The following is a 15065-nucleotide window of genomic DNA, read 5'->3' on the forward strand; positions in this document are numbered from 1 at the left end:
TTCAGCCTTGTTTTTCTTGAACCTAAAGGTTTTAAAGGGTATGGTAACTGGGTTCAGTGTTTAATAACAGCAATAATGGTAACTTGCAGTAAACTTGGTTCTGTGAGCTTAAAACCTTTTAAAGTTTGCATTTTAAATTAAAATTGTATTTAGGGAATTTGACTTTAAAAAAAAGACATAACCTTAAAATCTTGTGGGTTTGTTTTTGCTCTAGACGGAGTGTGATTGAAGCAGTTTATAACAGACTGAACCCCTACAGGAATGATGATACTGTAAGTACCCTTTCTCTTATGTTGTCTTCCCACTACCCCACTTACTCCAGCTGTTTTGTAAAGAAACATATCGCTAGTTCCTGTTAAAAGACCCCTTCCCCCAAAGAACCAATAGCAACGTTGTACTCTTTGGACTATATGTTTATGTTTTCTGCTGCCTTCTGCTGATCATAGTCTCAAAGCTCCAGCATGATTGATTCGTTTGTCCTCTGGAATTTCATTATTTGAAGCTTGCCTGGGTTTCCAAATGCTCTCCTGCCAAGTGGTGCAGAGTCATGTATCACTTTTTTTCCCCTCTTATGGGAGACATTTTTGCCCAAATATCAAGAAGAAAAAGGCTACACTTGTAGAATAGAGAGATCTGTAATTATCAGCTTTAAGGGTCTATTAATTTTACAAATGGACTGTGTAAACACTTTTATTCTTAAACATAGAGGATCTTACAGCAAGCATACAGTTAGGTTCTTACATGTCAGTGATCAGAGAGACAGAAATCCCCTCTCAGAGGGGAAAAAACCACAAAATTTTAAAATATGAACAATGATCCCAATTGCAGTTAGATCACTGGAAACAATGTTCTGTCACCGAAAGTGCTGTACTTCATAAAGTAGTTAAATTGATCCTTTACCTATCTGCAAAAATTACTAACATGCTTAGATGTGACATAAGTGAAATGCATCCAGACATAAAGAATTGTGCGTTAGCTTTACAACTGGGTACTAGTTTATTTGGCAGTTCTCCTTATATCTTTAGCATAAAAATTCCTAAATAGTGACTGAAAGAGGATGCTTTACCTTCAAAATATATTCCATAGTATGTTACTATTCTACAAATGTACAGTACGCAAACTTCTTTGATTTGTGATGATATTGGCAACTTGGATACTTTCCTTGGATACTTGGTCTTTCATATAATTGCTCTCCTTTGCTACTTCTAGTCTTGAAGAAAAAGCTGGAGGTGGTACTTTGCAAAGTGTAATTTTTGGTGGTTTTTTTTTACTACACCTCCCTGCCAACTGTTCTTCTTTATGGTTTGTAATGAATTCTGTGTGCAAGTTTGAATGAAGGGTGCAGAACTTTAACACTAAAACAATTGTCATATGTGGCATTGCGAGAGACTTAATTAGCCTCTTTTCTCGTGAAGGAATCAGTAAGGCAGCGCTTTCAAAGAGGAGTAGTATTTCTACCTCCTGCAGTCTTGGTGGGGCAGTGTAGCTGTGGCAGCACGAGCATACACTGTTGTTAAAGCCCATAATGGCCTTAATTCCTTAGGGGAAGGTAGCCAGTAATGCTGAAACAACCAAAGATTGTTGTGCAGAAGCAGTTTGCTCTGATGCCTGTGCTACTGACTTGGCTGTTGCTTCAGCTGCTGAGCTGTGGTCCTACTTCTTAGTTGTGTTGTTAACCTGTGTACCCAACTGATGAGGCCATTAGAGAAAGCTGAATATAGTACAGTCTGAGCAAGGGGAAAGGAAACAGACGTGACACAAAGACAGATGGATTAAAAAGCAGGTATTGGATGCGTGGTTGTAATGCCACGTAGTGTGGCCATATGGTTACTGTTTAGAGCACGGCATATCTCTGCTTCCATTTTTTTTCTTAAATACTTTTTTTTTCCTTCTTGCGGTTTTATTACCATACAAAATTGAGGTTTCCTGCAGTTGCCCAGACTACACTTCTCTAACCTCAGATTATAAATGTTAAAATTGATCTGAATTGTAACAGGGTTTCAGTTGATGACAGTATCTTCCTATGCAGTGAGGGAGGGCTGAAAACACAAAAGATGGTCACGATCATAACAAATGCTATTGGGTACATTCTGCTCTTTTAACACATCTGTGTAGTAAGTGGGTATTTTTTTATTACTTCTAACTACTGGGTGAGTAATGTTCCTGGGGTGTTATTTTGAGGATTGATAAGGCTATTATAAAACCCTTGGTCAGATTTTGTTATATCTTGGTATTAATGCTTCATTAATTAAGCATATGTGTTTTTTAGATACTTTTTAAATGCTCTTTCTGAAAGGGGAGAGACAACAGATTCTTAAAATGATTTAAGTCTTTACCCTTTTCAGTCTGGATTATCCAGAAAATGTTGTAACTATGGGCAGTCCAGACTTTAAAGGGTTCCTTCTTTTTTCTTTAAGGATTCTGCCTCAACTGATGATATGTGGTAAAACTGCTCACCTAGCTGTGGAGTTCACGTTTCATCCTTCAAATGAAAGTGCAGCCCAACCTCAGTGACCCTTCTTAACATCCATCCTCAACCTTAATTAAAGAAGGGAACATGATGTGTTGGTGAGAGCGACTACAGCAGTACGACATCTAGCCCAGGAACTGATCTTTTTTGTAAAAGACTTCTGTAAACGTGATTTCAAACCATAATTCATGTTGTAAATCAGACTCCAGCAATTTATGTTGTATGATTTTGTTTTTGTAAAGTGCAATTGTCTTTGTACAAAATGCTCATATTTAATTATGAACTGCTTTAAATCACTATAAAGGTTAGAAGAAATGTTTGGCTTGTGTGATGCAACAATATATATCCCTTTAAATTCATGTTGTGGTTTTGGATTGCAAGGAGCAGCAGCCTAGCCAGCTAGGTGCTCAAGAGGTGCACAAAACTGTAAAGATAACTTTTTGTTTTATATGAAAGCTGTGGGCAACTTACCAGAAATTACAGTGTGAGAATTTGCTTGGCAATGGAAAAAATAACTAAGAGTAGTGCACATTCTTCAACAAATGTATCTTGTTTTCTTGGACACACTCCTGCTCTCACATTGAGTTAAAGGGAGTTCTGATCTTGACTTCAGTGGGAGTTAAATCATGCCCTATTAATAGTATCATGTTCATACGTGTAAAAACCTTGGGATTAGAATGCCTTGATTCTTTGCACCTCTTTTTTCATTAACCCTTACCTGAAACTACTAATCACTGAGCATGAACAGGCAGCTTTCTACATACAGTAGGAGTCTGCAGCATTTTTACAATCCTGATTGGCTGGGTCTGCTGCTGTTCCAAGTAAAATACTTTGAATTCCATTTTATCAATAAAGCTTGATTTAACAAACAAGAAATTTATCCATAAATGTGTAATTCCTTTTTTCCTGCCTTTTGAAATGTCAGTGCCATTGTAAATGATATTTTACTTGTGGAAGAATATTTTTATTAATTGGGAGCCCATTTTTAAAATGGGAAGGATTTTGATTATTGCCCAAGACATAACCATATGCTAGAGGATGATGTGGGATTAATGTTAACCCTATTTTTTACCAGTGTGGGTTTTATCAGGCTTTTTGTGGTTTTTTTTCTCTCCCCACTGAAGATGTGCATTGGTTTGAATTTGCCTACTGTTTGATAAAAATACATTTGTCAAAGCCTGACAATCTTTAACATTTTATGGTGTGTGTTTTTAATTGACCCACTTACTTAGAATGAGAGACTAGTGGTTAAACAGTATTTGTGATTTGAGATATAGCATGTTGACAATATTTAACTGTTCGTTGTTTAAAATTCTAATTTAAAATTTTATAAGATAATAAACTAATTTGATTTAAGCATAGCTTTCTCCCATTGAGCATACAAAAATTGAGTCTTCAAGTCAGTCGTGTTTGCAAAACTGCTGTTTTGTGCACCTTGTATTGTCTTTTTGGTTGAGAGTATTGTATTTAATATGTAGTTTACTCATTTAGTAAGCAGATTCCCCAAAAGGAAAATCAGTAAAACAAGTAGATTGTAACATTTACTGCAGTTAAACAGAATCAAAACTTGGTGTATAATTACTTTTTGATAGGAAAATGTAGTACAATGCATTTTGCTATATTTGTCTTTAAAAAAACTTTGAAATATACATATTTGTATATATAGCCTTAAAACTAATGCAGAGTTAGGGATCACTGAACAGTGAAAAAGTAACTTACAGCGTCTTCGAACTAAGTATAGTATATTCCAGCAAACTTTTTTCTTTTATCCCTCTTGTCTATGTGGGGTGCTTAAACGTAACTTCATTGTATTCAGTTTGTAATCTGTTCAAGCATGAATGAAGAAAACATAAGCACTATTTGTATTTATAAATTTATAGCAATTTTTGCTTAAAGAACCAGTTCCTTACCTACCTATGAATAAATGCTTAAAATGTCTAATTTTGTTGTAGAGTGCAAAACTATAATAATGTTAAGTTATAGCTTCACAGGCACCTAATTAACAAGCATAGTTAATAATACATGGTGTATTAGTGCAAAAAGCTAAACGTAATTTTGGACTAGGCAGATAAAGTTCTGTCCTTTTTCATAGAGACTAAAGTTTAGTTTTGGAAACTGCAGAACCTTGAACTGGACTGTGGAACCTTTGAGTTTTAAACTTTAAAAGTCGTAAGCAAAACTGTGGTGTGAAAAGCCATACTTCAGACTGTAATCACTTAAACTGTCTCAGTGACAAATGATATATTTGAAGCCTCTTCTTATGAGGTCTCCTAAAGGTTAGAAAGAAAATAATTCTGCTGTTGCTACAGGCGATGTAACTAGGTTTGAGGGTAGCGGAAGAAAGCCCGTTTCAGGCCTTTCTCTCTCCCGCCTATGTTCAGCGTTTTGATGAGGTCAGAGCACTGAATCTGTGATGTATGCATAAACACTGCCATTTTAGATACAGATTTTGATTACAAAATATACGAATTAAGTATATAAAGCATCCTAGAAAAGAGGCAAGCTGTACTCTTCACTGCTCTGAAAATAAAAAGGCACTTTTGCACCTTTGTGCATCTCCTTCTTGCACCAGAAACTTTTTTTTTTTAAATGCTAAAAACATTAGCACCTCAGGGGCAAGGCAGCAATTTTTTTTTAAAGTATTGTGTGCTATTTATTTCCCTCTTGAAAAAAGATTCCTGTGCGACAAAAATGAAAATTGTGTGATGTCAAAAGATGTATTTTTAAATAGGACGGTTCCGATTTGCTTGCTTTTAAAAGGAAATGACGTTTGTAAAGCTACTTTGCTTTGTATGCCATGCAACTTTGTTTTCCTTCTGCATTTGACAGCTTCACTGGCTTCAGTTTCTGTGAGTTTTGTTATAGTCAGATTAAATGTTTCACTGATCATTCTGGGAAAATACCTGTACTGCTTTATAGGCAACTGTTTCAAATAATTCTCACTAATTCAGCATTGAAATATGTTCAAGACAGAGGCTTCTAAAATGTGCTTTCAAACCAACGTTGGATTAACTAAATGCAGTTACATGAAGTAGGGTCCTAGATTTGCAGGGCTTCGTAAATCTGTTGTGTCAAGAGTCCCCAGTACATGTGGTGGGGCAGAAATCTGCGGGTCCCCTGTGAGTTATGAAGGAAGCAGCACCGCAAAGACCTTGATGCGTGGCCATCGTTCATTTTAATCTTCCAACAGAAGTCAGGATCAGAGAGAGAATTTCATCTGCTTGGCATTATGCCGAATTGCGGTAATTCCAGGTTGTGTCCTACTAGCGAGGTACATGATGAATATTAAGGAGCAGATGAGTAATGGTAGCACTTACCTTGATAGTTCATGCTAATCATTTTAACATGTAATTATCATAAATTACTTCGGCAGCCATTAACTTGTTTATTGCAAAGCTGGTACTGTCTTAGCTGTGTAGGTTAAAACCTGAGCCATTTTGCTTAGTTCAGGAATTGGAAACTTGAAAAGGTGATTTTAAAAAAAGATTAGGGAGCAGTTTTCACTGCAGTTGGTTCCCTGATAAGAATCCTATCTTCATTTGTTATGCTGGGTATTGCATTTTGGTTTTTAGTGATTTATGAAATAAGGATGTGGGTTCATGATCAGCTTATATCAAGACTGAACTATTGCTGTGAGCCTGCTCCTGCTGCCCTTTTTGTGCCAGCAGTCATGCTTATGTGGCTGTGCACTCAGGAGGAAAAAAAAAAAAAAAAAATCTGTACTCTTCAACTGGGTGGGTAAGTTGGTGTACCGGCAGGAAGACAGGGCTGAGGAAAGCAATGGTTACACCACCCCTTCTGCCACAGTTTGGGAAACCACACCCCAAACGCAGATAAATGATTGACCTGCGTAGGGAGTATCGAAGCCTTTGCAGGTATTTCTACACTTTATACTCAAACATTTTGCTTCGGTAAACATTCTTTTTCTTAAAACTGGGATCATGAGACTTTGGTTTTAGTGTCGTCTTGTGTATGAATTCCTTACTGACAAACTTATTTTCTGTTTGCTTTAGATGGATGTAGCTCTGTCCTGTGGGATAGGCAGCATGGGTGCCACAATTAGGTTAATGATATGGTTGGTACAGTTTATCTTATTTCAGCGTACATCAGGATTTCATTGTGCTGAGATGTTCACCGTCTCTGCTTGCTCCTCCTTGAATTGTTTTTATGTGCAAATGACTTGGTATATTTCAATTTCTTGGTGTTTAAACTTGGCCACATCTGTAACAGGCTAACCTGCAGTAAAACGTTACCCTTTGGCAAATACAGTATTTTAGTACAAACCTGATGTACCTTGTATAGGTTCAGAAACAGCAGAACTTTGTAGAACTTTCTGAAGAAAACAGAGTTGTTACTCTGTGCCAAGCTTCATGAGCTGTGAAAATAATCTCCTAGATAACTAGTATAGCTCCTTGTTCCTACAGCTACGTGTGTTTGAGATGATCATAACCCAAGCCTTTATGTACCAACACAGGGTGTAAAGTTTCTACTTGGCTGGATAGATTTTTTTTTAACTCTCTTAAGTGTTAGAAAGAGGCTCCACAGGTGAATTTTTAGGATGCTGTAGTGCATAAAATGAATGTGGTTCCTGCTGTAAGCTGTAAAAATGGAGCAAAATTTTAAAGTAACAGCCTGGGCCTAAGTATTTTTACTGACCTGTCTGTGAAATCATGATCAGAGAATCCGATGTTTTGGTGAGCTCTTTCTGAAGCACTGGGTAGCCTTGTTTTGCTTAATAATGTTGTTTTGTGAATGAGGTAGCAGTCGCCTGGGCCGTGGCACTTGGTCACAGAAGTTCAAGAAGCTGTAGGAAAACTTAAAGCTTTTGCTTATTCTCAGAGACCACTGAAGGCGCTCAAGTAGAGAAAAGAACATGCAGCATGCTAAAAGTTGAGTTTACATTATCTCCCACTGAAAGCTCATTCCCAGAAAAATCTACAAATATGTCTACTGTTTACTTAATCCGTGAAAAAAATGTCTGAAGTTTTAACCTCCTGACTGTGTTACAGCTGTTGACCTATAGTGACCTGGGCTCTGTGCATATTCCTTGCTTTATCTATGCTTTTATTTGATGTTCCTTTTGAGTAACAATAAACCAGATCTTTTTTTTTTTTTTCTTTTTTCCTCTCCTGTAGGCATTCTTCTAAAGTCTTTGCTGCCAAGCTAGGAGAACAGGAGTGATAACGGTGTCTTAGGGAAGGGGTTTGGGGGAGGCTGGCTTTAAATGCAACAGCAACAAAGCCCCTAACCTTTGCAACCACAAGATTTGGGGAAGTGGGCTTAACTCTAAAAATGCCTTTTACAGAATTAGTGAAATAGTTCTATTCTGAAAGAGTCAAAACTCCAGTAGAGGTGGGGTGACAGGTCAGATTTCTAGAGTATACATTGTTTTATGCCTAGCCAGACTTTTTACACTTGTACCGATTCCTGCACAAATGCTTTTTAAAATATCACAAGACATCTACTTCTTTCTTTTTTTCTTAAAGAAAAATAAAACCAGTGGTCCTTACTACTGTGTAACCAGCCATTTATTTGCAAGGGTGAGTGCTGTGTCGGATAGTAACATTTTCCTTTAAGAGCACTACATCTGCACTTCTCAGCTCGCTCAGTAGCATTGAGCCAAAACTGAAATTCATTTTTGTTTCCATTAACTGTATGGCTCTGAAGAGCCGATGGGTTTTTTACAGCTAAAGTGGACAGGACTCTCCATACATATTGTGAGTAAGGCTCTGGAGTTGAAGGAGGTGCCATTGTTGTTTCTTTTGAGAAATATCTTTGAGAAGAAAAATGAGAAAATTGAGGCTGGCGGGTCATAAAACATTAAACAGTTTTACTTCTATCAATGCCTATAGACTGAGGTTCAGAGTTTAATTTCACTTGTGTTACTGAATTCAACCCGGTCTGAGCAATGGAAATACCGAGTAGCCCATTTCATTTCACTGTTGGGATTTCAGGCTGAAACACAGTGTTTTTGTTCAAACTAGAGGGGAAAATTAAATTCAGATAGTCTCCGGAAAATCGGGCACGTACTTTACATCCTGCTGGCATTGATGGAGTTTCACTCACAATATATATCAAGTCTGCACATGTATTGTTGGAGCCTTAACTGTCCCACTTTTCTCGGAATGAAAAAGAAATGTAATCTTTATTCAGTTTGGGGTTTGAAAAAGCTTTTCAAAGCCAAAGGGAAGAAGGTGGTAACATTAAAGCAAAATATTAGATTAATGGGAGATAACAATTTCGTGATTCTTTAAATGTGCAAGTCAGCATTTTTTAAAAACATCAGAAGGGCACAGTTTAAGAGGTTTGGTCTTTGATGTAGTGCTTTTAGCTGTAAAGAATAAATAAAAGGATGAAACCCAAAATGAGTTACCTGGGATGGGAAAAAAAAAAAAAAAATAAGAGACCCTAAATATCCAGGCATAAATGTGCTGGATTTACATAGCGTCATTTCCATGTCCAGTGATGGACCTACTGAAAGGATCTTTGTTGGTGTTTTTAGGGGAACTCTTTATTCTTGCTGAGTGTTTGATGCTAGACTGGCAAGTCTGCTGCAATTTGAAATTTCCAGACTCTCAAATTGGACACTGGGCATTATACAGCAGCGTCCCCAGTATGTGAGATGCTTCAGTACCTGTCGCCCCGTGTTCTGCAGGTTGATGCCGTGCAGCTGTTTGATGCTGGAAGTTGGGATTTCCTTGCATACATTTTATTGCTGATGGTGTGATTCGCAGTGACCTTGAGTACCAAGAGTTAAGTTGTATTTATTAACCAGATCTAACTCTTTGGTGCCAGGAATCTAGTTTTTGGAGTAAGTGCTGAATTAGGCAAACATTCTTGGCGAATCGTGCCGGGTAGTTCACTACTTGGAAAACTAAATTATTAGTGATGAAGGGTTAATAGGAGACAAAAGCCGAGATTCTCCTAGCCAGGGAATACTGGATATTTGAAGAGTGTGAGGTGTGATTTCCAGAACTGTCTGCTTTATCAATCTTTCAGAGATTTTGGTTTCTAGCATCTGTCTTGTTCCTAAGACCGCGTACAAACATGCTGAATTAGAGAGTTTTCACCTGTCTGCTCATGGAATTGGCTCCACGTCATATCATCCGAGTCTCGTTTGTAGCGACATGCTGTGCCTGTCTTTTTAGAAAATTCCTGACCTCTTTATATCTATTTTGTGGAACGTGTACCTTTTTTCATTGATGACCTGTATAAATGTGTGTTTCGAATGGAGAGATTTAAGCTTGAAAAGCATGTTTGCAGATTACACAGCTTCATTATGGAATTTATAAATTTAACAGAGTAATATACAAGAGCGTAACTATTTTCCTTAAGTAGAATGTATAACAGTATATAATAAATTATTCTCCACGTAGTTCACCCACTATTTACAGTTTTACACAATTCAAACTGTGTGTTTACAGAAAGTTCAATAAATGTATATTTTGTACTATGTACAGATTCCTGGTCCCAAAGAAAATGTGTGAACTTAGTTTCTAACTTAACTTTTGAGATTGTACTTTTTTTTTTTCTTTTTTTTTGGTTTGTAATCAGTTGAACAAACTGCGTTATGCCTGTCGATGGTGGAGGCTTGCATTGGAGTAAATGGGAATTGGAAATATTTCTAATCTACAAAAGTGATTCCACTAAATAAAACAGGCAATTACATCGTGTGTGTGTATTTGAGTGGTATGCTATAAACCATTTCCACATCTGCTCTATTGACAATATACAAACTTTTCTGGCCTCCTTCAGTTTTCTGATTCAGGCTGGTTTTATTAAAATGGAATATTGAGTGCTCATTTGGATCAGTTGTTACAGTAATTAAAATCCCCCTTTTCCCTGTTTCTCCCCTCACATGTTGAAATTCCAGGATGAAGCAGCATGTGCTTGGCTCCAGCCGCAGTGTTCCCCAGCGGCCGCTTGCTCTGGGGTTTTCAGGGGAACTAGGGAGCAATTAGGATGCCCAAATTTTGGAAAATGAGGTCACACACACAAGAAGAAAATATATTTGTATCTTCTGTCCTGATTCAGTACTGTAAAATACAGGATGGACTTTTGTAAGGTAGTTTGTAAGAATTTAAGGATGCTAAAGGATAAAAATAAATCTACGATGGTTTTAGTCTGTATGATTTGGAGGGAAAATGAGCCTGTATGTTATCAGTTCACATTTTGTTTTTCCTGGAAATCCTTATAGACAGAGAGCTGGTAGGATGCTGACATGGACTCATGAAACCAGGGAAGGGGCCGGGAGGGTATTCTGCTCTCACCTGTGACCTGGAGCAAACTCGTCTTTTCTAAAGATTCAGCCCCATCCCTTTAAGGATTAAAAATCGGAACTATTGCTTTGTCTAGCAAAATGAGGGAATATTTTCTGTGGATTAAAAACCTGAAATTGCCACGAAATGATTGACTATTAGCTGTGGTTCACTTTAATGTAGCAAACGTGGGAGACAAAGTGTATCCCTTTGTTTTCTAGCTCAAAGTTGATGAAAAGAATGTTTTGTCCCATCTCATTGGAAATTTACATTTTCTTGTATTCTTAAAGCCAAAGAATAATACACCTCTGAATAGCATAGTTGGTTGATTTAAATGTTTTATTTTAATCTTGACATGTAATAATAAATATGAACATCATCAGAGCTGTTTAGATAGAAATGTAAAGCTGACTTCAGGTGTTCGTTGTGGCTGACACTCAGCAGACAGCATTTACATGGGCTGATTTTTAAAAGACTGAGAACCCTAAAGCCCAATGAAATAATTTAACTGATTTCAATTTTAGATTCAGCAATTTTTGAGAATATAAGAGTTTATTCTAATGTGATATTCTGAAAGAATGAAGGTGAATTTGGTGAAGAGGAGCAAGAGGAATTGTGTGCAGTTACTGATAGAAATAATCAAGACGATTATCCCTGCAAATATGCTTACAGGAGAGGCTCCGAGTTGGGTGAACTTGGTGTATGGCTCTCATTTTTCAGCTTGCAGGACTGAAGTTCATCGATATAACAAGAATTCCTACACTGATTAAGTTAATTTGTACTTACCAATTTTCGTGCAAACTTTCCAATGTTTTTACTGGAAATGGGAGAACTTAAAATGATCTGCAACCTTCCAAAGATCCTACCTAGGAGCCGCAGCTGTGAGGAGGATTTCTTTTCCCAATTACTGACCTTTTCTGGTGCTCCTCTAAGAAAATAGTCAGATTTTTAATCCTATTAAACAGGACTGAAAATTTTGCTGCGACCTACCACTTAGACTTATCTTGAATTAGAAGTTTTCTGAATAGACATTTAAACCTGTGAGTTTATTTGCACAGTAGAGCAGGTATGAAGTAAATACAATTAGCTATATGTATTTTCTTCTCTTTACCTCTGCTCCTTAGTAGAAGTGTCTGTGACACTGTGTCCTGCTGATTCTCTTTAGGAAGTTGTATCTTGCCAAAACAGTGTCATGGCTCTTCCCCTTTACTCTGAAATTTTACGTCAGAATTTGCTGCTGGCTCCTGAACACCAAGTCTAACCTTTCTCGGAAACTTGGATCCTATCCCATAAACTGCAAGAAGGTACAGGGTAAAACACCTATATATAATTTACTTCAACAAAATGATTCAAGGTATGTTACAAACATATTGGGAAAAAAAAAAAAGGCATTTAAGGAAACAAAAGCTTTTCTGGTCTGTTTTTCAAATAACCTGTGGAGTCTGCAGAATAAGATCTAGACAGTAGGAAAAGGATATTTGGGCATGGCTGTCCTCCAGGTCTTTTGTAGCTGTGGCTTTTTATTTTCTGCATTTCCTACTTATCCAAATTACTTTTTCCAAAAGGCCAGAAGCCTTTTGAAATATTCCTTTAGAAGAATAATTTATTGGTTTTGTAGTGCTCACCCCGTCATAGATACAGTGGGAGTCTGCTACCTGAGGAATATGAAGTGATGCAGTCAACCTAAATCAGTCTTAATCCTAATATGTTTTACTTCATACTATAAGTATCCTGAAGTGTGCCCTTCGGAGTGTTTTTGGATTTTTTTGCTGTTGTTGCAATGTTGTGTTTATTTGGAGGATTTAAATGCTCACTTCACCTATCTTAGAAGACTTATACAATAGGAATAAGAAAGTAGGTGAAGTCACCCTCCAGTTGGTTGTTGTTGACTCCCAGTAATGAACTGGAGACTGGCAGGATACCAGGAATCACTTTCAGGATTTTCAGGAGTGGTGCGGGCTTTCTTTCTACACCACTGGTCTGACAGGGTTCAAGGCTCCTAGGTGCACTGCTGAAAAGCTAAACTCTTTCCACTGTCTCTACAGGCAGCTCATCCACGCTATAGTGTGAATACCTTGTCTCAGCTTGTCTGCGTAGACGTTTTGTCCATTTCCACTCGGTCAGTCCCACGTTGGCAGATCCCTGCAGCATATGCTAAACATCCAGTCCCAGCTGAAGCCACTGAGCTTCTCGCGTGCTTAAAAGTAAACCCATTCATATGTTTTTGTGGCACTGAACCCACAATTCATTTCCTCTACCGTTGCTATGGGTTTTTCTGAAAGAAGAAAGAGAAACAAAGGGAGATGCAATTGTACGGTCTACATTAGCTAAGGCAAAGAAAATTAATGGAGCTGCTTTTGACCCTTTTTTATTTTTTTGACTTCACTATTGCTTGACTTCAGAACGTTTTGCTCTGTTGCCTGGAAAATGTGTTTAGTCTAGAGAACTGGTGCTGGTCTGTCATGTTCTCCATGGTTCAAGAGTGAATGCTTTTAACCAATGTCATCCCTCTGCTCCAATTTACAAGTTTTTTAGAACTAATGTTCTCCAACCCTATTGCCAATTCCTTCATCTTTATCAGTTTAAAGATTTTTTTTATATGGTTACAATCAATATCTTTTTTGCTTTAAGCACTGGTGGAGAGAGCAAACTCGATGCATGTCACTGAACAGAGAATTTTACTGGTTCTCTCCCAAGAGGTAGTACAATAAAACTTATTTTTCTATGTCTGGTGGAGCATCATGAGTCTTTGCTCCCCGAATCCCACTCAGTGGTTCTCTCCTGTGTTTGAATGCTCTGCTCACCGGGAGCAAACCCTTCGTTCTCACACGTTGGTTGTGGCTTATGCTGTCTAAGCTCTAACGGGACAGTAGTTACAAATCCTGAAGGGTGCAATCGTAAATGCAAAAATTCAATATACCAGATAAAACTCACCCTGTTTCACCAATCCTAATTCTCCCATACTTCTAGCTAGAGAAAACCTTAAGACAAAGGCACCGGGCAGCCCAAGCCTTGAGGCCAGCTGTCTGTTTTGACATATATTTCATTAGGCAGTTGTAGCTCCTGCGTTACACACGTTCTTTGTCTATTACATCATGACCCCTAGCACAGCTGGGGACGGTTTTTGAAGGGTAGAAGGAGAACTGGGGTTCATCTGTTTTGATGTCCTAGAAATCACATCTTTGCGAAAAGAAAGCCAACGTTTTCCTCTCCTGGTCTGAAGAAGAACAGCTGGGAGAGGCTGTTTCCAAAGGTCCCCTTTTGCTAGCCACCGTGAGGATCTGAGGCCAGGAAGCCTCGTGCGTGTTAGCTCGGAGGAGATGTGGCTGTTTTCCTTTTGCCGTGCATGGATAGGGTCATTGACTCCATTCAGCTGAAGGCCTTCTGTAATCGATTTTCAAAACAGTCTGAGGTCGCTGCGTGCTGTGCCCTACGGCATCCCAAGGATTTGTATATTGTGTGCTTTGACCTGATTCTTTTTCCCCCTCTCTCCAGCATCCCGAGGTAGATCTGCCACGCTTTGTTGTCCCTCACAAGCATCTGGGGGGGTGGGGTGGTAAAGATTTGATTTGATTTTTTAATTAATGCCTAGAAATCTACATGTAGCATCAGCTTTTGGCTTCCCACCGCCCAACCTTTGGCATCCTTGCCCTGAATGACAGCCCTGATGGGGCCTTTGCATGATGTGTTCACTCCATTTGGACCTGTTCTGGCAGCATGTTCGCCAAAATATTTTTGAAGCCGCAAGACCAGAACATGGGTCTCTAAGATATAGAGAAAATATATGTTTTGAGTCGTGCTCCTTGCTTTGGTGGGAGATAAAGGCATCACTTTGCATCTGGTCTAGACCAATTAACTGAGCATTCAAGAGAGCTGTCTTATTTGTTATGCTCCGCTCAGAATATTTTAATTTGATACCTGCATGAGTTAAAATGGTTCTATGGATTTGTCCATGCTTGTGGCTGGTGCTTTACAGTCAAACATAAAGAGCAGATACTAACGGAGTACTCACAGCAGAAATTTAGAAACAAAAGAAATTCACACCAGTTAAGTCTAGGGAAATTTTGCAGTGGAAAGAACCTTAGAATGGGAAAAGATGGTGTTATTTCTCTAGATTAAATGTTAATTAGATTAATATTTGCATGTATTGCATACTTATGGTTAATATTTGATAGAAGTTTGAAAACAGGATAACTACTATTTTAAATATAGTCTGGCAAACCAGTTTATGCCTGTTTAAATGTCAAATATGGTCTGTGTTTAAAGGGAGTCACCCTGCTGTCAAAAACAGACGTAAAAAGTCTCAAGACGTTACCCAAGCCAATACGTTGCCTACA

The 15065-nt window shown here is 38.1% G+C and overlaps 1 protein-coding gene across 1 annotated transcript in view; it reads left to right on the forward strand.

Moving 5' to 3' along the window:
* The window catches only part of PPM1A (protein phosphatase, Mg2+/Mn2+ dependent, 1A), a 13584-nt gene extending 10240 nt beyond the window's left edge, over positions 1 to 3344 (forward strand). The window contains exons 4-5 of the mRNA XM_010080705.1: positions 215 to 272; positions 2418 to 3344. Coding sequence (XP_010079007.1) covers positions 215 to 272; positions 2418 to 2447 — 88 coding nt within the window. The 3' untranslated portion in view covers positions 2448 to 3344. The remainder of the gene's footprint in view (positions 1 to 214; positions 273 to 2417) is intronic.
* The last annotated feature ends 11721 nt before the right edge of the window (positions 3345 to 15065 follow it).

The sequence above is a fragment of the Pterocles gutturalis genome, unplaced genomic scaffold, assembly GCF_000699245.1.
Source record: "Pterocles gutturalis isolate BGI_N339 unplaced genomic scaffold, ASM69924v1 scaffold30454, whole genome shotgun sequence".
Classification (NCBI taxonomy): Eukaryota; Metazoa; Chordata; class Aves; order Pterocliformes; family Pteroclidae; genus Pterocles; species Pterocles gutturalis.